This window comes from Schistocerca americana, chromosome 9, assembly GCF_021461395.2.
Source record: "Schistocerca americana isolate TAMUIC-IGC-003095 chromosome 9, iqSchAmer2.1, whole genome shotgun sequence".
Lineage (NCBI taxonomy): Eukaryota > Metazoa > Arthropoda > Insecta > Orthoptera > Acrididae > Schistocerca > Schistocerca americana.
In genome coordinates, this window is record NC_060127.1 from 75,641,755 (window position 1) to 75,663,708 (window position 21,954).

The 21,954-nt window shown below is 39.4% G+C and overlaps 1 protein-coding gene across 1 annotated transcript in view; it reads right to left on the reverse strand.

The window, feature by feature from the left end:
• Positions 1-21,954, reverse strand: part of LOC124550666 (serine protease 44-like) — a 69,357-nt gene that overhangs the window by 8,754 nt on the left and 38,649 nt on the right. Inside the window, exon 4 of the mRNA XM_047125390.1 lies at positions 6,629-6,727. Coding sequence (XP_046981346.1) covers positions 6,629-6,727 — 99 coding nt within the window. The remainder of the gene's footprint in view (positions 1-6,628; positions 6,728-21,954) is intronic.

A 21,954-nucleotide genomic window follows, 5' to 3' on the forward strand; every position in this document is an offset into this window, starting at 1 on the left:
GGATGGAGGAAATCAGGGAGTGGGGGGGGGGGGGGGAATCAAGCCTGCAGATAATGTAAAGGATACAGAGATGTTGGAGGAAAAGGAGGAGGTGGGGGGAAGGGATGAGGTCATACAGGTGTGGGGGAAGGAAGGCGGATACAGAAGCCAAGGCGGAGCACATAGCATTCGAGGATTTGGAGGGCCTTGTAAAAGTGTGCGTGTGGGGGGGGAGGGGGGCGGGTGGACGGAGATCCAGTTAACAACGCTGGCACAACAGTAGATAGGACAGATCTACATCTACATCTACATCCATACTCCGCAAGCCAGCTGACGGTGTGTGGCGGAGGGTACCTTGAGTACCTCTATTGGTTCTCCCTTCTATTGCAGTCTCGTATTGTTCGTGGAAAGAAGGATTGTCGGTATGCCTCTGTGTGGGCTATAATCTCTCTGATTTTATCCTCATGGTCTCTTCGTGAGATATATGTAGGAGGGAGCAATATACTCCTTGACTCTTCGGTGAAGGTATGTTCTCGAAACTTCAACAAAAGCCTGTACCGAGCTACTGAGCGTCTCTCCTGCAGAGTCTTCCACTGGAGTTTATCTATCATCTCCGTAACACTTTCGCGACTACTAAATGATCCTGTAATGAAGCGCACTGCTCTCCGTTGGATCTTCTCTACCTCTTCTATCAACCCTATCTGGTACGGATCCCACACTGCTGAGCAGTATTCAAGCAGCGGGCGAACAAGCGTACTGTAACCCACTTCCTTTGTTTTCGGATTGCACTTCCTTAGGATTCTTCCAATGAATCTCACTCTGACCTCTGATTTACCGACGATCAGCTTTATATGATCATTCCATTTTAAATCACTCCTAATGCATACTCCCAGATAATTTATGGCATTAACTGCTTCCAGTTGTTGACCTGCTATATTGTAGCTAAATGATAAGGGATCTTTCTTTCTATGTATTCGCAGCACATTACACTTGTCTACATTGAGATTCAATTGCCATTCCCTGCACCATGCGTCAATTCGCAGCAGATCCTCCTGCATTTCAGTACAATTTTCCATTGTTACAACCTGTCGATATACCACAGCATCATCCGCAAAAAGCCTCAGTGAACTTCTGATGTCATTCACAAGGTCATTTATGTATATTGTGAATAGCAACGGTCCTACGACACTCCCCTGTGGCACACCTGAAATGACTCTTACTTCGGAAGACTTCTCTCCATTGAGAATGACATGCTGCGTTCTGTTATGTAGGAACTCTTCAATCCAATAACACAATTGGTCTGATAGTCCATATGCTCTTACTTTGTTCATTAAACGACTGTGGGGAACTGTATCGAACGCCTTGCGGATGAGGGATTTGGAGATGTGGAGGATGGTAGAAGGGTGCAATCCCCATGTCGGGCCAGATAGAAGTTTCAGGAGGCGGGAATGGACTTTCTGCTGGGAAGGGGGGGGGGGGGGGGTCAGGAGGTGAGGGGTACGTGATCGTCACGGGCGCGGTCCTAAATACCCGCAAGATGGAGGTACCCTTCCTCCTGATTGGTTGCCCGTGACACTGGCGGATGAAGCAAAAGTTTCGTGGTATGAGAGACCTCTCTTGCTGATTTGCGCGCCCTCCGTTCTTTGGTCCGGTGTACGCGCCGCACGTCGCGCTGCAAGTGACGCAGTCGGCACATCGAGTAGTCGCAGGGGCTGTGCCGGCAACCAGCCCGACAGCGGTGTGTTGCAGTGTGGCATCGCTGCTTACGGCTTTTGCGACACGCCAACTATGCTGTGGAGTTTGCTTCCGGCTTCACTCCTTCACTCTGTAACCTCCAAAAGTCTTTGTATCGTAGCCAGCGCAAAAGGTCAGGAACTGTGTTCTCTCTACTCTAAGCAGGGTGGAAAACAACTCATTTCGATGGACAATAAACAGTAATCTTTTTTCCTTCGCCTTTGCGCATCGGGAATGGCTCTTTTGTTACATTTGAGGACGATGATTGGTTACAATAATCAGTATTGGTGAAGGAAACTATTTTGTCTTGGAATGAAGACGGGAGATAATACTTTTTTAGATATTGTGGCATAAGGAGGAAGAAACTACGTCAGTATGTTACACGTTAGTCAATAACAAAATCCAACGTCAGTACATTACCGATGAGTGATGAAAAAATTCTTGGAATGGCTCTACCTGTTAAAGCTTTCGTAACCACTGCGGTTCCTATTTTTGTATCTGTAGACGTCAGTAAAAGTTGGAAGACACTAGGCGTCAGTATTTTGTGACATCTTACAATTCTGACAACAACAATGGTTCAAATGGCTCTAGGCACCATGGGACTTGTGAGGTCACCAGTCCCCTAGAGTTAGAACTACTTAAACCTAACTAATCTAAGGACATCACACACATCCATACCCGAGGCAGGATTCGAACCTGCGACCGTAGCAGCAGCGCAGTTCCGGACTCAAGCGCCTAGATCCGCTCGGCCACAGCTGCCGGCAACAACAATGCTAAGCGCAGCAATGTGATAGCTATTGTATAGTAAAAATAGTGTCATGATGTCTGTTAGAATATGGGTGAAAAGCAATTCCAGGTCCATTTCGGAACTTATGCTTTATTCTTCTTGTTACCGGAATATTTCAGGGGTCTTTAATTCCATATCTGTTACATGTTTCTAGATGGTCAATTCGAGGCGCAAACGATATGTGCTGTACCAGTACCGCACGAGGAAACCGTAGCTTTTGTTAGTACTGCAGTATTGCTGCTATCAGCTTCTGACTTGAGTGTATAGCTTTACAAAATAAGATGGTTTCGAAGTATAAATCGTTACAGTCATCCATGGACAATTTTTTGTTATTTATTTATTATTTATAGAAGAGCAAGGCGGTATAGTGTCGATGGGTGTCCAAAATAACTTGTTATGTGATATAATTCCAGTTATCTGCTGTCTGCCATATTAAGTAGATCAGTTCAATGTACAAAGGTGACAACCGGTTGCCTCTTCTATACCGGAATATCTTTGGGGCATTAAGTAAATTCACCTCACATGTCAATTATGTTTCATTTCACACATTATACTTTCAATAAAATCTTCCTTTTGCCCATAATTTTTTGATTTATTTTGTGCGAAACATATTAAACGCATTTATTTGGATGGATATCGGTTAATGAATCCTGTTTACACATCCAGTTCTCACTTTTGCGGATGCACCACATCACTCTATCGGTAACTGCAAGTCTGCAAGACACGCAGTTCGTAGTGGCATAATATATTTTAGTTTCACAAATCCCTCGCACCTGATATGTGATGATGTGCGTAATTTTTATTACAGCACATACCGTAGTTATTGTTAGAGTGTAAACATCACAGATTGTCTGACCACCCGCGCACAGGCGATAGAATGCATGTAAAAAGCTATATTGTAATTAATATTAAATTATCAATACAGTAACATTAAATCATCAAGTATCTCAAAGAGACAGCGCAATGAAGGTTTTACAGAAAGAAAATAATCAATATGCTGAAAATTAATGTGAAAGTAACAGAAAATGATTTTCAGAGTTCTATGTTCTATGGAAAAGGCAGTTATTGCTATATTTAAATATCATCCACATCGTATCCTTATTTTAATTCTGTGAGGGACGACAAAGGACTCGGAACATGAAATGGTCGGATCGCATAATGCCTTGAACAAAGGTAACAGAATGTGGTAGAATGAAATCAGCCTATGCTAAAGTTTACTTGCAGCTATTAGCACGGAATGTAAATTTAAGCATTAGGAGGTCTTTTTTTATGACATTAGTCTGGAGTGTTGCCCAATACGGAACTGAAATGTGCACGAAAAACATTTCCGACAAGAAGAGAGTATAAACTTTTGAAATGTAGTGCTACAGAAGAATGCTGAAGATTAGCTGAGTGGATCTGCTAACTGATGAAGACGTACTAAATCGATTTGGGCAGACAAGAAATTTATGGCGCAACTTTACTAAACGTAGAGATCAGTTGATAGCAAACGTCCTGAGGCACAAAGGAATAATGAATATGGTAATGGCAGGAAGTGTGGGGTGAGAATTAGAGAGAGACACCATAGCTTGACTACTGTAGTCAGATTGAAATGGATGTGGGCTCCTGGAGTTACACTGAGGTGGACAGACTTGCAGAGGGCACGCAGGTTTGCAGAGCTGTAGCAGACCAGTCCGCGGCTGGAGACAATAACAGCTGGGGGCCTGATGACCTTAGCTGTTTAGTCCCCCTTAAACATCCCAACAACCACCACCACCACAATAACAGCGCCACAGATTTCAATTTGCCAAGCTGGGTCAATCACATTTCCGCAAATAGTGATTAGGTCTGTTGATAATGCTAAAAAAATCGGGAATCCGATATATCGACATTTGAAAATTATTATGGCCCCAAATATATCTAAAAAAAGGATCGATATGTCCACATTTCGACAGATAAAATATCGACGTACCTACATATTCCCTGCACATTGTAAATACGAGTTCACTATCAGTTTTAGAGCTGTATAAGACTGGACGTGATGAAAGCTCAAAAAGCAGTAAAACTCTTTTACACAGTAAAAGTAAAGTTATGATCTACTACAATTTCAAAAGAACGACTTCAAATATTTACCTAAAATTTGTGAAAAAATATAATATAAAAAAAATTTCGGCTCTCTAAATTGCCATTTGTCTATCGATATACAGCGTAAGGAGTATTGACGATGCATACCGATAGTTTTTGGATAAAATATCGATATAGCTATATTTTATCAACAGTCCATTAGTGATAATAAAGTAATAAAACTAACATTGTTCAAATAAATTTATGTTTGAGTCTGATTTTCAGTCCAAAATAACGAATACGTAATGACTTTTGACTCCTAACTGATTTCTGTAGACGCCGTTAACTTGAAATAGAAACGTTTTGGACGATAGCGGAAGTTAACGTTAAGCTCTCGAAAGAACCAGACGAGCGCCAGCAGATGTTTTTTTTTCTATATTTTCAGCTCGATAATATGCCGGAATTTTAGGTTGTGGTTCAAGGGTACTTTTGTTTAAGAAATGTTATGTGCTTATAAAACCGATAGTGTTTCTTTACTCTAATTACATAACATCCAAAAACAAAGTAGTTCGACAAAAAGTGAACTCGAGAGCGTTCAACGCTGGATAAAGCTACAGATCGAAATGAAAAAATTTTTATTAATGTGTTGATGGTCGTTACTGAAAATGGTTCAAATGACTCTAAGCACTATGGGACTTAACATCTGAGGTCATCAGTCCCCTAGAACTTAGAACTACTTAAATCTAACTAACCTAAGGACATCACACACATCCATGCCCGTGGCAGGATTCAAACCTGCGGCCGTAGCGGTCGCGCGGTTCCGGACTCAAGCGCCTAGAAACGCTCGGCGACCGCGGCCGGTGTCGTTACTGAACTTGTGGAGTTTTCCAGCTACATTTTGCCATGAAAGCCAGTCAGAAATGATTAACAGTGCCATACTTCCAGCATGTGATGATACCCAATGAAAACTTTCACACTGGCAAGGAACACAAATGATTGTAAAGAGTGGAAAACAGAACGAATCATGCAGGGCAGAGTTACTGCAACGTGCTACATTTTTCACACTACGTAGTCCTAATATAGAAGTTGAATACAATTTTTTTAACCGTTGCTAAGTGTTGGCATTCAGTTCGTTTGTGCTGCAGCCTTTTCGTGAAATTAAAAAAAGAATACTACTGAAAATTGGGTTTCTTTACAGGTGTGAATCATGTTCCCAGATACAACGTGGTCATGCGCTTAGAAAAAAAAATTCGATTGAATTTTAAACACTTTGAAATAGAGAAAATATTGTCAATTTTATTCAAATGGTTCAAATGGCTCTGAGCACTATGGGACTTAACTTCTGAGGTCATCAGTCCCCTATAACTTAGAACTACTTAAACCTAATTAACCTAAGGACTTCACACACACATCCAAGCCCGAGGAAGGATTCGAACCTGCGACCGTAGCGGTCGCGCGGTTCCAGACTGTGGTGCCTAGAACCGCTCGGCCACCCCGGCCGGCGGCAATTTTGTTACTCTTTTACATATCAATAATGATTGATTATGTATTCTCAGAAACCAGTTACAAATTAAATACGTATTAAACTGAAGCTATTTTGAAAGTATTGCAAATTTCCATTTTCAACACAGGTAGAAGTGTAAGAACATTAACGAAAGTGCGTTAATTTGCAAATATTACGTATTTCCAGCTAAAATACCTTCTTTTGTTGCAAGAAGCAAGCCAGTGCGCGAACGACAAAGTTAGCTCAAGCGTCCACACGTGACATAAGTAGTTTATGAAATTTGTATAATTTTACTTGCCACAAAATTCTGTAACTGGAGAATTAACAATATTTTCCAAATAGCTTTAGTGAATACATCAGCACTTACATATTTTGCGCTAGAAATATTTGCAAATGCTGCAGAAAACGCAACCTCATGTTTTGCAAAAACAACAAACACAGCAAAAGGCGGGAACCGCTCATGGCGATCTATGATTCTGAAGTCTGTCACTAGTCTGAGAAAAAAAATCTGAAGTTTCTAGGTAGACTATTGCTCTACGTAAGACATTGTGCCTCAGTGTGAATCAGGTCTGCTCACTTACTTTGAGAAGGCCATCCCCAGCCGGCGATGATCGCGTTTTCTCCCACGAAGGTGTCGTTGACCTCGAGAGGTGAAGGTAGCGCCACGAGGCCGATGAAACCTTGAGGACAAAATGCCACAAACCATCAAATCACATTGAAGGTACGTCATATTTGGAGTCTCTTAATGTAGAATGCACTATCAAACTAAGGACATTAAATGAAATACTACAGCTTCGAAATCAGCATGTTAGCTTAATATCTACATGGCTACTCTGCAAATCACATTTAAGTGCCTGGCAGAGGGTTCATCAAACCACTTTCACAATTCTCTATTATTCCAATCTCGTATAGCGCGCGGGAAGAATGAACGCCTATATCTTTCCGTACGAGCTCTGACTTCCCTTATTTTATCTTTATCATCGTTCCTCCCTATGTAAGTCGGTGTCAACAAAATATTTTCGTATTCAGTGGAGAGAGTTGGTGATTGGAATTTCGTGAGAAGATTCCGTCGCAACGAAAAACGCCTTTCTTTTAGTAATGTCCATCCCAAATCCTGTGTCATTTCTGTGACACTCTCTCCCATATTCCGCGATAATACAAAACGTGCTGCCTTTCTTTGAAGTTTTTCGATGTACTCCGTCAGTCCTATCTGGTAAGAATCCCACACCGTGCAGCAGTATTCTAAAAGAGGATGGACAAGCGTAGTGTAGGCAGTCTCCTTAGTAGGTCTGTTACATTTTCTAAGTGTCCTGCCAATAAAACATAGTCTTTGGTTAGCCTTCCCCACAAAATTTTCCATGAGTTCCTTCCAATTTAAGCTGTTCGTAATTGTAATACCTAGGTATTTAGTTGAATTTACAGCTTTCAGATTAGACTGATTTATCGTGTAACAGAAGTTTAACGAGTTCCTTTTAGCACTCATGTGGATGACGTCACACTTTTCGTTATTTAGGGTCAACTGCCACTTTTCGCACCATTCAGATGTCTTTTCTAAATCGTTTTGCAGTTTGTTTTGGTCTTCTGATGACTTTATTAGTCGATAAACGGACAGCGTCATCTGCAAACAACCTAAGAAGGCTGCTCAGATTTCTCCCGAATCGTTTATACAGATAAGGAACAGCAAAGGGCCTATAACACTACCTTGGGGAACGCCTGAAATCCCTTCTGTTTTACTCGACATTTCCTAATATGTATTGCTGTGAGACGGTATAACACAGGCGGCTGCAGAATAATAGCGGCAGATGCTTCAAGGCAGATGCCAACTGTTCCACGAAATCCTACTAAAAAATAGCTCATTTTTATTGAATGATAAACTCTGAAATCTCTGGAATGCACTGCACCCCTAAATACCACACTCACTGGCAGGCCATACTTTTATCTGACAACTGCAGTGGTTACGTATTTATTTTTCTTCCCTTTTCATCTTACTCTTTACCGTGTTAGTAGTAAAGGAAGAGAGTTGAGTACGAATAAATATTAGCATACGAAATAAGAGTCTGTAGTCTTTTTTTTCTAATATGAATGAGATGAGGTGTGGTGATTTACGTTAATTCTGTGAAGAAAAAAGTCTCCAAAACGATTACAATATTTGCCAATAGAGCGCAGCTCCCGAGCCAGGAACGATACATACCACTGACAAACTCTCAGTTAGAATCACACCAAATAATGAAAAATTCTAATATGAATACGTATGAGAGACGTCGTGTCTTTTAGGTCGGAAGACAATGAATCTTAGTAGGTCTTTTGTAAATATGATTGTCTGAAAGGAAGGAAATTCTGAAAGTAATTTGAGAATATATCTGTCTTAAAAGCAACGAACTTTCGAAAAGGGTCTGGAAAACAAATTCAAGAACAGAATTGGCAGAAAGAAAAGGAATACTGGACATTGTAACTTAACCTAATGTGTTATTTGAAATGAAACTAGAGAATCATTCATATCAATTGCTAAAAAAAGTAGTTTTAGTTATTTAATTACTAGAGTTATTCCAGCTCAGTAATTCAGTGATGTATAATAAATGTTTAATTCCATATGAATCTTGTTTAAATCAAAAGCTATGTCATCATCATAGTGCTAAGCGAACTGAAACTTCTCTTTCCATTTCCATTCACAAATTTAGTGCTCAGTGCACGAGTGTGAAGAATAAATGTTTGGTTCAGCAGCCACAGATGATAAATGCACATGAGCTGCTACCAAACGTATGAACCAAGTGTTAGTGTCAGCATAATTCCATTCACAGGCAATACAATAAGGGATGGTGTTGACTGAGCATGATGTATGATTATCGGACGCCAGCGACTGCAGACCGTCGCCAGGTGACCTGGACAGGCCAACTAGGGACTGAAGAGAAAAATTCAATGAACGATCACAAATTGTGATAAAGCGGCAGTCGTTAAGACCACAACGTTTGTGGGATTTCGTCATAAAACTGTCCGGAGAGCCGGTACTTTTCGATCTGATGATTGAGAAGAATATGATACAAGCTAATTTCAGTTTTATTGTTATAAAAATAGAAAGACATTTATATTTTATTTACACATAAGTATTCAGACAACTTGAATACTGCCCAGTGTGTTCCATTTTCAGATGAAATGAGCAGTTGTTTAAAGCTGAACCGATGGAGGTTGTAACACTTTCATGCCATTGTGCTCTTTGACCATTTATTATTGTATATATACTTGCTTTTATCTTTATGTAAATTTATATGTACACTGAAAGTGATAAGGGAGAGCTTGGATATGTTCACAAAAGGACAAGTAATTTAGGATAAACGCAATCACATTCACGTTCATGTATCAAGAAATACGTGTGAAAGTAGATTTTCACTGCTGAGGGCTACTATGAACTCTATTAAATAATCAGCAGAGAAGTCCTACCTCAACCACGAGCTACTGGCAAGACAAGAAACAATAAAGAAAAATAATCGCCACATGCTGGTAATTGTTCTATTCAGCAATATATATCTAATCAATGATTACGAAAGAAGTGAATTTAGATGCACTCTGAGTAACATGTGGTTGAACATCTTGCTACACATACAAAGGAAACCCTGTCTCTTCCTCAAGGAAATTCAACTTAAAATTGAAATACTTCACATACATTATGTGAGTACTGAAGTGCAGCTACTTAACGAGTAATTAGTCAAGGAATGTATGTAATCCGAACAAGTCCTCAAACCTCGAGGAATCCAATAAATTACACAACTTCACGACGACAAAATATAATACACCTGTACAGGTATTCACTCTACTCTGCAGATTTACATGTACAAAATGATAAAGAGAGAATTAAGTTTTGATATACTTTGAGCGACATGAGGTTAAGTACATAAGTACATCCTGGTTGATGCGAAGAAAGTTCATCTGCTTCACGAGAAAAATCAGCTTAAAATTGATAATCTCGACAAAAATCACTTAAGCACTGAATGTGCAAGTGTCTACTGAAAACTAAATCACTACCCGTGTGTCACAGTAGCTGAACAAAGCCATCTACTTCCAAGTCCAAAAACTTATGAAAAACATAAAATTCAGTCCTGCACTTGTTGCAAATTACATTTATTTTAGATACTGAGAACAGTTATTTCACTTAGCTAAGTATATGGGAGTATGATGTTCCTTTGTGCTGCACAGTACATGGTTACCAACAATTTCCTTCCAAAAGCCCAAAAACAATGATAAATGCAACTCCAAAATTTCTCCTACCACAACTAACATAACATGATTTCCTCCTAAACCTCAAAGGCTGAAATAAAGACGGTAGAATATTACTGACTAGCACAGTCCAATACCTCCATCTACAGACTGTCAGATGGACAATTGTTCTTACCAACACACAGCAGCAGAATGCTGTAGGAGACGAGACAGTAACATTTATGTCAAGTATCTTTTATAAAAGACGTTTAATAAAATATAAAAGTACTACGGTATTTGATACAGATGAAGCGGAGGAAGTTCGTCGAGGGTCTTGCCGTGTGTTGACTAGAGGTGCACCAATGAAGAGTAACATCTCGCCCATGGAGAGGATAGCCCTCCGTAACTTACGAGCAGATGTGGATACAGTAGTCTTAAAATGTGACAAAGGAAACGCTACTGTCCTCATACCAAGGGATGACTATATTAATAAGATCAGTGTTTTATTATGTGACTCAACGTATCTCAAAATCGATAAGGATCCCACGAGCCGAGTGGTGCGAAAAACAGGAGAACTTTTATCAAATAGTTCTTACCGAAGGAGGTCATCAAGAGACTGAAACCAAACAGTTCAGTTCCACGTAGGCTATATGGACTGCCTAAGATCCACAAGGAAAATGTGCCGTTACGTCCAGTTGTGAGTAACATTGGAGCAGCCACCTACGACCTAGCATCTTTGCTCAAACTAGTGATAGGCAAGTGTGCACATCACATGAAGAACTCTAATGATTTTATCAGCCAACTTCAGTCACTACAGCTGCAAAGTAACGACTTATTGGTCAGTCTTGATGTGGTTTCTCTTTTCACAAAGATGCCTCTTGTGGACTCACTGCACCTCATTGGCAATATGTTTGGTGAAGACATTACAGCGTTGTTTGAGCACACTCTCTCCCCTATATATTTTATATTTAACAATGAAGTTTACGAACCATCTGACGGTGTCGCCATGGGGAGTCCTTTGTCTCCCCTGGTGGCCAATCTTTTTAAGGAAGATTCTGAGGAGAGGGCACTCGACTCTGCCACTGTTAAACCGACAGTATTTTGGCGGTACGTTGACCACACTTTTATAGTGTGGTTTCATGGTCTGGACCGTCTCCAAGAATTTTTACGTCACATGAACTCCTTACAGGAAAACATAAAGTTTACCATGGAGATAGAGAAAGGTGGTTGTTTGCCATTTTTAGACGTCTTGAAGCGACGTAAGAGTGATGGCACACTTGGTCAATCGGTGTATAGAAAGCCCACTCATACAGACCTGTATCTACAAGCTACTAGTTGCCACCATCCAGTACAAACAATGGGCGTTCTCAAAACCTTGATCCATCGTGCCCATACCATCTCTGACGCCGACAGTCTTCAAGCGGAACTGGAACACGTGCAAAAAGTATTTCTGAAGAATGGCTTTTCAACTAGGCAAGTGAACAGAGGGATGCAGACCTACAAACGACGGAACAAGGAAGAGGAAGAGGCCTTCAGGTCGACTGCTTATCTACCATTTATTGGAAATATTTCTTCACAGATAGACAGAATATTGAGAAAGTATCAAGTGAGAGTCATCTTTCACCCTCCTTCCAAAATTTCATCACTGGTAGGATCCGTTAAAGACGACCTGGGCCTGCGTAAATCAGGTGTTTACAAAATTCCGTGTGAATGTGGCAAATCATATATAGGGTAAACAACACGAACTGTGCAGGAACGCTTAGTGGAACACCAACGGCATACTCGCCTTCTCCAACCCACCAAGTCCGCAATCGCCGAACATTGTATTTCCACAGACCATTCTATGAATTACAACGACACAAAAATTTTGGCCCATACATCAAACTTTTGGAGCTGGATTATCAATGAATCTGTGGAAATAAGATTGTCTGACAACGAGACTCTCATCAATCAAGATAGCGGTTATCAGCTAAACTCTGCTTGGAATCCTGTTGTAGAGAAACTTCGTAGTCGACGTAGTTATCTGAATAAAGATGAAAATCGACCTGATATCGATACGCCAAACTTTCACCGTGGAGGGCGTGAGGCGCAGCGCACGGAGTTGTTATGAACGCGCACGCTGAGCAGCGCATGCACAATATCACCTCAGTATGGCTTTAAATAGCAGAGCTCAGTGGTACTCACCTGAAGATGACCAGAAGACTCTGCGCCGAAATATCGTGCCAGGACGTTACTGACATCCGGCAGTTCTCCCGTGTTTTTATGGAACATGGTCCTAGCTTTTAAAAAACATTTATCAGGGAAATTGAGTAGTGTAATATGGGTCTAAGAGTTTTCCACTTTCCAGTGAAGAGTGATGGTCCCAGATTAGCACGGCCCCTCCTGTCAATGTACTGTGTAACTGCTCAGATATCTGACTTACAGTGACGCTAAACCTCTTTGTCTTTCCGCAGTAGCTACAATTGTAAGTAGGCTGTTTATGTTTTCTTATTGGCAACGTTACGTAGCAGTCTGTGGCTGCTTTGCAGTGTTGTAATACTCGCCATTGTAGTGTTAGGCAGCTGGATGTGAACAGCGCGTAGCGTTGCGCAGTTGGAGGTGAGCCGCCAGCAGTGGTGGATGTGGGGAGAGAGATGGCGGAGTTTTGTAATTTGTCATGAACTGCTATATATATTATGACTTTTGATGATACTAAGGTAAATACATTGTTTGTTCTCTATTAATATCTTTCATTTGCTAACTGTCCCTATCAGTAGTTAGTGCCTTCCGTAGTTTGAATCTTTTATTTAGCTGCCAGTAGTGGCGCTCGCTGTACTGCAGTAGTTCGAGTAATGAAGATTTTTGTGAGGTAAGTGATTTCAAAAAGGTATAGTTTAATGTTACTCAGGGCCATTCTTTTGCAGGGATTTTTGAAAGTCAGATTGCGTTGCGCTAAAAATATTGTGTGTCAGGTTAAGCACAGTCATGTATAAATTGTTCTAAGGGGACGTTTCATATGTCGACCCTGCCAGGATACCTCACTGGAATCTTCTGATTTTTTTCTTGTAGTTTGTGTAATTAGTGTAGCTATTGTTTATTGCTAGCGCGTAATTGTAGAGAGAATCTCCTTTATAGTTGCAGCCTTTCATTGTTGTACAGTAAAATAGTTGTGGCATGCACGTAGATTTGCACCAAGTATTTCGCTGCTGCGCTTGCAATTAACTACATATTATTTTCAGTGCTATGTTAATGTGTTCTCTTATTTTTGCTCTTCAAATTGTGCTTTTCTGTGTTATCGTGTGAAATATTGTGACAATAATGGCGTGTGAAAAACGTAACACTAGGCTCCAAAGTAAACTGAGAAATAATAGTGACGACGAGTGTAGCTTACCAGCACCGCTGTGTAATGAATTAACAGACATTCAAAGTAGTAATTTGGTAACTGTGCATAGGGAAATGGAGCGGGCGTCAAATAATGGTGTAGACAGTGAAACAGGTAGTGAACAGGGAAGCATTATCGATCGATCGGTCGGCAACAGCTCGCCTCAGGAATCGGGAGTGACAGAACACAATATTGCAAATACTGTAGACTCAGGTTTTGGGTTCTCACCGTTTTCTCAAATGAGTCAAGAAACATTTTCTGCTTGTCAAAATGTGAATGTTGCCGGTGCAACTTCACTGCCGAAAAGCACTGAGGAACATGTTTCAGACACCAGTGCATTGTTATTACAGTTAATGCAACAAATGGGACAAAGGCTACAAAAATTAGACACAATGGAACAAAATCTTCAAAAGTTAGACACAATGGAACAAAATCAGAGACAAACACAGCAACAGTTAGACACAATGGAACAAAATCTTCAAAAGTTAGACACGATGGAACAAAATCAGAGACAAACACAGCAACAGCTTCAAAAGTTAGATTCATTGGAACAAACTCTTGAACAAACACGTAAAGATTTAACTACTGAGTTACATAACATTGAATCGAAATGTCAAAAAGTCTGTAATGACGTAAAAACTCAAATTTGTGAGCATTTTCAACCTATTTTTTCGCGGCATGAAAATGCATTACAGAATCACGAAGCAGTCATAAAAGAACTGCAAACTATTGTTCATGAAAATCATGAGACCTTGCAAGCTAAATTTGACTCAGTTGCATCTACCGATTCGGTTACGCAACTTGCAAAAACTCAGGAAAACTTAAAGGACACAGTAGATACTCTGAAACTTGGTTCAGAAAAACACACTGAGGAAATAAGTACACTATCGAAGAAAGTAGCCGAACTTTCGGATCAATTCACTAATTTATTTACGAAGGTAGATGATAATCTGAATGACACAAAACCGGTAGTCCTTAATGACACAGAAGAGTGCGAACAAATTAGGAAATTCAATCAAAATCAAATCAATATACAGTACAAAAGAGAAATCCGGGAAGTACAAGATCAGATGGCACAAGTAATACAAAAATTACAAATTTCAGAGGACACTCGCGCTCCAACATGGGAAGAGGGACTTAGAAATACGGAAAAGCCGCAAAATAATAACACAGGGCATTTCGGAAGTTATGAAAGAAATTGGCAATGTGCACCGAATTTTGAGATGGAACGGCCGACACGACCTAACAATGACCGATATGCGACTCGCCGACATGATGATTTTGACTATAAGCTGTTCATTACTACACGTAAATTCAAAACATTTAAGAATTCTGGCAACGACATTCATCCGCAAGCATGGCTCCATCAATTCTCTCATTGTTTTCCTCCCAACTGGTCGTTAGTACACAGATTAGAATTTATGTGTGGCTACTTAGAGAATGAACCAGCTGTAAGAATGCGATCGGTCATTCACGATTGCCACAGTGAAGGAGAATTTTACCATGCCTTCCTCTCAGCATATTGGTCTCAAGCCACACAAGACCGAGTAAAACATGGCATCATAATGATGAAACATTTCGAACAATCTGAATTCTCCAGTCTTGTGCAATATTTTGAAGACATGTTGCACAAGAATCAGTACCTGTCAAACCCATACAGCCCCTCAGAACTCATCCGCATTTGCTTAATCAAATTACCTGAACATTTACGACATATTATTTTAGCAGGACGTTGCAAAGAAGACATTGAGGCTTTTCAGGGACTGTTACAAGAACTGGAAATTGACACTGACAATCGGGGAACGCGGAAACAGGAGCACAACAATTACAGGTCACATCCGTCGCAATTCTGCAATGAAAGAAATAATAACTGGACAGGACAAGGCTATTCTCACAACACAAATCGTGACCAAAACAGACACCACCCGTATGACAACCGTTGGCAGAGTAGTAATAATTACGGGGAAAGATCACCTCTCTGCGGTAATGTCTATCACAGAGACAATCAGAGAAACAGACAATATGGGAACCAAAATGAATATTATCAAGGGAGACAGAATAACTTTAGACGCAAAGGACCAGCGCGCATTTACGATTCAGGGAGAAGTTCTCCACCACGTGACCGACAAGAAAGAAACTATGGAATCTACCGACATGACGACAGACGACATGATCGTACCGACAGACCTGAATTGCATCAGAACTGGCGGGATTCAAACAGAGCAGGGCCCTCTCGAGGAGGTGAATTTGTAGAAGTTAGGTCTCCAAATCCCAATAACGACGCGCGCCAACAAAGAGACAAGGCAATGACTCATACCGCTGGCAGCCACGAAACGTACGTATGAAACTGACGACGCAGCTGCCGTAGCTAGTAATTATGTCAAAATGGAAGACATTAGGGACATTTTACTCCAGGAACACGACGTAAAACATAACAAGATTGCATATCCTGTGATTCACATTACAGTAAATGATGAAAAATTAACGGCAGTACTTGACTCTGGCAGTCCCATTTCAGTAATTAGTGAAACAGCCTTTAGCAAATGCAACAAATCTACGATTGTCCCACACTTCCATTACGTAAGATTAAATTACAAGGTGCAATCTTTGGAAAAAGTGTAGATGTACGCCAACAAACCAACTTAGAACTCTTTTGTCAAAGCCACAGCTTCTCTATGAGCTTTCTTATTGTTCCATTACTGTCGACGGAAATTATATTGGGAGTAGACTTTTCGAATGAATACAAAGCAATCTTAAACTTTCACGATGCTGAAATAAGTTTAGAGAAAGAAGGTAAGTCAATAGCTTTGAAATTTGAAGATTGGCTCTCAAACCATGACGAGGAAATTAATCGGCTTTACCTTCTGTTAGACAACAGTTCGGAGTTTTCTACGACACTAGACACTAACAATCACTCTGCAAGTCCTGACAGGGATGATATCGACGACATATTTGATACTAATGAGTTAATTCAGAATAAAATTCGAACAATTGAGAATTGTAATGACACTGATAGGCAAGACCTTTTTGAGATTTTACAAGCACGTTCCACAATTTTTACTCACAAAACAGGAACAATCAAGGGATTTCAATACCAATTTCGTGTTCGTGAGCATACTAAATTTTGTGTTAGACCATACGTAATTCCAGCACATTATAGGGACCGTGTTAGAACAGAAATACAATCTATGCTTAATGAGGGCATTATTGAGCCTGCAGTAAGCTCATACAAGAATCCATTACATGTTGTTGAGAAGAAAAATGGATCGATCAGACTTGTCTTAGATTCGAGACAAATCAATACTATCATCATTCCTGAAACAGACAGGCCGCAAACGATGGAAGAACTTCTTCAAAATTTTAATGACGTAAAAGTGTTGTCTTCTCTTGATCTCAGATCCAGCTTTTATCAGATCGAACTTCATCCAGAATGTAGAAAATACACAGCTTTCCTTTGTTTCGGCGCTTGTTATCAGTTTCGGAAACTTCCTTTTGGTTTGAACATTTCTTCGGCAGCATTCATTCGCGGACTAAATTCCATATTACCTGAGTTCTTAAAACGTCTCATCACCTTATATGTGGACGATATTCTGATAGCAGAAGCCTGATGGGAACAACATAATCGCATCCTTAACAGTTTGTTACGTATTTTTGCAGAATCTGGAATTACTGTTAACTTGGAAAAGTCTGAATTCGGTAGGTCAAAGGTGAGGTTTTTGGGACATATTATTTCTTCTGAAGGCATTCAGGAGAAACCATCTACTGTCTCACATCGTGCTCCGTTGTTTTCTATTATTCCTTCTAAATTAAAAGAATTTGCTGCTGTTGATCTCTTGGGACCGCTTGTCAGAACATCTAATGAATTTTCGTACGTTCTAGTCGCTGTTGAACTTACTTCAAAATTTGTTTCTTTCACTCCGTTACGTAAAGCCACTGTATGGTCTGTATCCAACGCCTTTGTTAAAAATTTCTTACGTGAAGTTGGACACGTTAGTAAAGTCATTTCAGATAACGGACCGCAATTCAGATCTGCTGTTTGGTCACGCATGCTTCAGAATCATAAAATCAAACCTGTTTTTATTTCATTGTACTCACCACATTGTAACCCGTCCGAAAGGATTATGAAAGAAATCAATAAGCTTTGCAGACTTTATTGTCACAGAAAGCATCAGCATTGGGACAGATATTTACACTTATTTCAAAACGTGCTGAATGAAATGCCTCACGACTCCACTGCTTTACCACCTACTCTTGTACTAAAGAATGAAGAACCACCGAACAGAATCAGAGACCTTGTACCTTTCCCGAATACACGTAAACTTCGACACAAAGACATAATTGGCTTGGCTATTATAAATATAAAATCTGCAGCAGACAAAAGGAGAAAACTACACGGTAAAGCAAATGCAAAGAAATTGGTCAGAAAGTTCTCATTAAAGCTCATTCATTGTCACATAAGAAGAAACACCTGAGTCACAAATTCTTTCTAGTTTACAATGGACCTTATAGAATCCGACGTATACCACATGATAATTGCGTTGAAGTTGAAACTCTGCGTACTAGGAAGAGTAAAGGTTTACACCACATTTCACATGTAAAACCGTTTATTGAAAGATAATCTGCTTTTTAACTTTGTCTTTGCCATATAACTTTTCACTTTACATTGCTAGTATGCTTTGTCAGACTTAGAATCTGTTAACATACAACAATGTTTGAAGTTAAATATCCAATCAAGAACCAAGAGAACTTATTTAAACAGAAATTACGAATGCATTGTTATAGTGAACAGACGACGCAATGTTGTTATTTGTACATTCTTGCTTGTTAGTTGTACAATTACGTAACGACTATAAGGCTTACATACTTAGAACATTTACCAGTACTGCTAATGAGATTTTAATGCAACATTTTGGTTTACTTGAAATTTGGTGTATCATGAGGTGAGTACATTGGCTTCTGCAGAACTTAGCTTTCGGAGGACGATAACTACGACACTTCCACAGAGATTATCTTACAGCAAGACGCACATTTAGCGCTACAGGACACGTATTTGAGTGATTAATTTTGCACTTAAATCATTTATTTTTAAAGATATTTGAAGCACAATGATACAAAGGTTTTCCGTGACACATTTCATTCCATTGCTGTAATCTGTAACACCTGAGGGTATAATTACATTAATCCTCAGGGGGGTACACGCCTACTTTGTGTACCATGTGTTTGGCAAGCACAAGGAGCCCTAGCTAATATGGTATTTGCTTATACAACTTTACACATCGGTACCATATTTCTGTAACACAGAATTACACAGCTATCTGATTATTTGACACAGAAACAAAAATTTTTTTCTACATCAGTGACAGATGTTTACGTAATTACATCGTTGTATAACTTCACACTTACGAAATTGTATTTTGTCTGTGCTTTGTGAACTGTTCATATTTTTTCGGAACCATTGTGATACTATGAGAGCGTTGAATGATATATTTGGTATAGGATCATGATTTTTGAAGTGCGTTTGAGGCAGATGACACTTTTGACATGAGCAGAGAATTTTTTTAGGTTTTGAAATTATTGGAGGAAGCTACGATGATTTTGAGAGTTGACAGAGGTGTTATGATGTTATTATCACGATGACTATGTGTATTATGCTGTTGCGGTATGTTTATGATCAGTAAGCTGATGCTATATGAGTTATTTGATTATGCTACATATCTGTAATGATGAAATATTGAAGAAGTGTCAACGAATAAGGTAAAGAATAATGAGTAGTGGTTAGGGACTCTGGTTTGTGAAAAAGGATGTTGGAAACCAAGAATCTTACTTTAAGAGTTATGAAATGTGTGTATATGCGTGAATGTATCACAATGCTGGTGAAAATTTTTTGGACGCTGTTATATTTACAGGATTTTGTTTCTACACATTTGTAACACAAATTTTCGACCTGTGAAATTTTTATATGAGACTGTCACTGTAGCGGAAACTGCTGTCATAAATATTTCAGTAAGAAAGGTAAGTGACCTTGACGTAATGCGTTTTGGGCGCCCAGCTGAGAGGTTGTCACCTGACAAAAGAGAGGCACAGATGAAAAAAAAAAAAAAAAAAAAAAAGGGAGGCCATTATCCTCGCTATCGACATTCCTTTGTAGAAAGCATCGTAAATACGACACCCTCAAACTTGAAAACATGATTACACTGTGGAGCTCTTAATTTATGATATTTACTAAAATGCCTAATGAAACGGAGAAACATTTCACGGCTATTGTCTTGCTAATTGAGAGAAATGCCATATGGCTTGCCTTTATGTATTTATTTACTCATTTTGTTTAATATCTAGTTTCTAGCTGCACTGCAGTATTGGTTAAAATAAAATTTTATAGATGTACTAATATAAATATTTTCTGTCTACAGATTGAGTAAATAATATTTTTTTTAAAAAAATGAGGGAGTACAAAAAGACATTTACCTTCACAGGAACTGCATTCACAATTTTCTTTTCAAGTACTTGGTAACTTTTTTGGTAGAATAACTTCTGGTGGTGCACAACTTTAATTACATAGACATTAAGATGTGAATAGACATTTCCCTTATCTGCATTGTTGTCTTTAGTGTAAAATTTTTTCTGTTTGAGCTTTGTCATGTTTAGGTACTAGTTATATCATTTGCTTCTGCTGTTTGCCAGGCATAGTGCTACTGAATTTTAATTCGTGTTACTCTGCTAAGCCAGTTTACTACTGATTTATTTTTCTTGTTTGCTGCTCATTGCCTTATATTAGTTGTAATTTATGCTGCTTGCTTCGCCATTTGTATTTTTGATCATTGCTGTGTGTGTTAATTGTTTTGTGCTGCTGCATTGCCTCGTCCCTTAGTTTAGCATCTGAGCTCAGTAGATTTAAGTTAGCTTAAGGGGGGGGGGGGTAGACTACATAAGAAACTGACTATGGACAATAGGAAAAAAATGCATTGAGAAGTTGTACAAAAAAAAGTACAGAAATCAGGTATAGATAGGACTTTTGGGAATAATGATGAACCAAGGGAGATCTCCATGCAAAATACTGCAGTAAAACAAACCCTGTCCTTTCCTTTTGTATTATTTTGCTATGTGTGTATGTACCATTGTGTATTTGTCTTTTTCCTGTCTTTAAGTGTTTAGCTAATAAGATTTATGTTGTAGAATTTTTCTAATACTATGTCATTTACTTTGTAAAGATGTTTAGACATTACTTGTTCTGTTTTGTTTTAATGCTCATGTGTGAAATTGATGTTTCGAAAGTTATTCTGATCTTTTATGTATGTACTTATGTCATAATTCCTGTAACACTGATGTATATGTTTATTTCTATTCTTTTGTAAAGCCTGTGTTACTACAAATGTTATCTGTATTGTTATGTTCTTTAATGATGTATTTTGTATCTGTGTTATTGTATTCTTATGTTGTAAATTTATAATTGTATAGACACCAGTTCTTCAAATTAAGTATCATTTCACTGCACACGTTTCTGTTGGTCATAGTATATGGACAATATGTGAGAAGTAGGGACTGATAGTGTTTGCACCTGTGTTAATGATTCAGCAAGGGTCTGGATAACAGCATTGCTGGTTCTAAGGACAATTCCAGAAACTTTTTGTGAGTGCACATACGGTGGTTTATGGACTTGCTCTATTCTCCGCAAGACTCTTCAATGGTGATTGTGCACCTGCACAGTCGCAACAGATGGCTGCTGGCCATTTCTACCAGGACTACAGTGGGTCTACACCTTTGCTGACTCACCAGTACCATTATTTCTACAAGGACTGCAGTGGGTCTGCGCCTCTGCTGGCCCACCAATACCGTAATCTCTTTCAGGACTACAGTGGGTCTACTCTGTGATGACCTACCTACCAATATTCTTCAAAACGTCGACTGACTCTGCTGTGGGTTTGCTCTGTTGTGGCCCATTACCTGTCTGCATGTCGAGAGTCAGTCCTGTCTTTCCGTTGGAAGGACAACACTACTTCTTCAAGACTGCATGGAAATCCACTACTTCCGTATGCATTTTCTTTTACTGCTCAGACTTTGAGAAAAACACTGCAAGGTTACTGTGATGAATGAATCAGGACTGTCTTTATAGACTGCGAGAAAATTTTAGCTTTTGACCAACATTGTATCAATAAGTGTGTGCATTTGATATCTTTGTTATTGTAATTATGAAAAATTTTATCAAATCATTATTGGCCACTGCCCAAAACAATTTGTAAAATTTTTTGTGGGGAGCGTGGGGGCTATGTAAGTAGGCTGTTTATGTTTTCTTATTGGCAACGTTACGTAGCAGTCTGTGGCTGCTTTGCATTGTTGTAATACTCGCCATTGTAGTGTTAG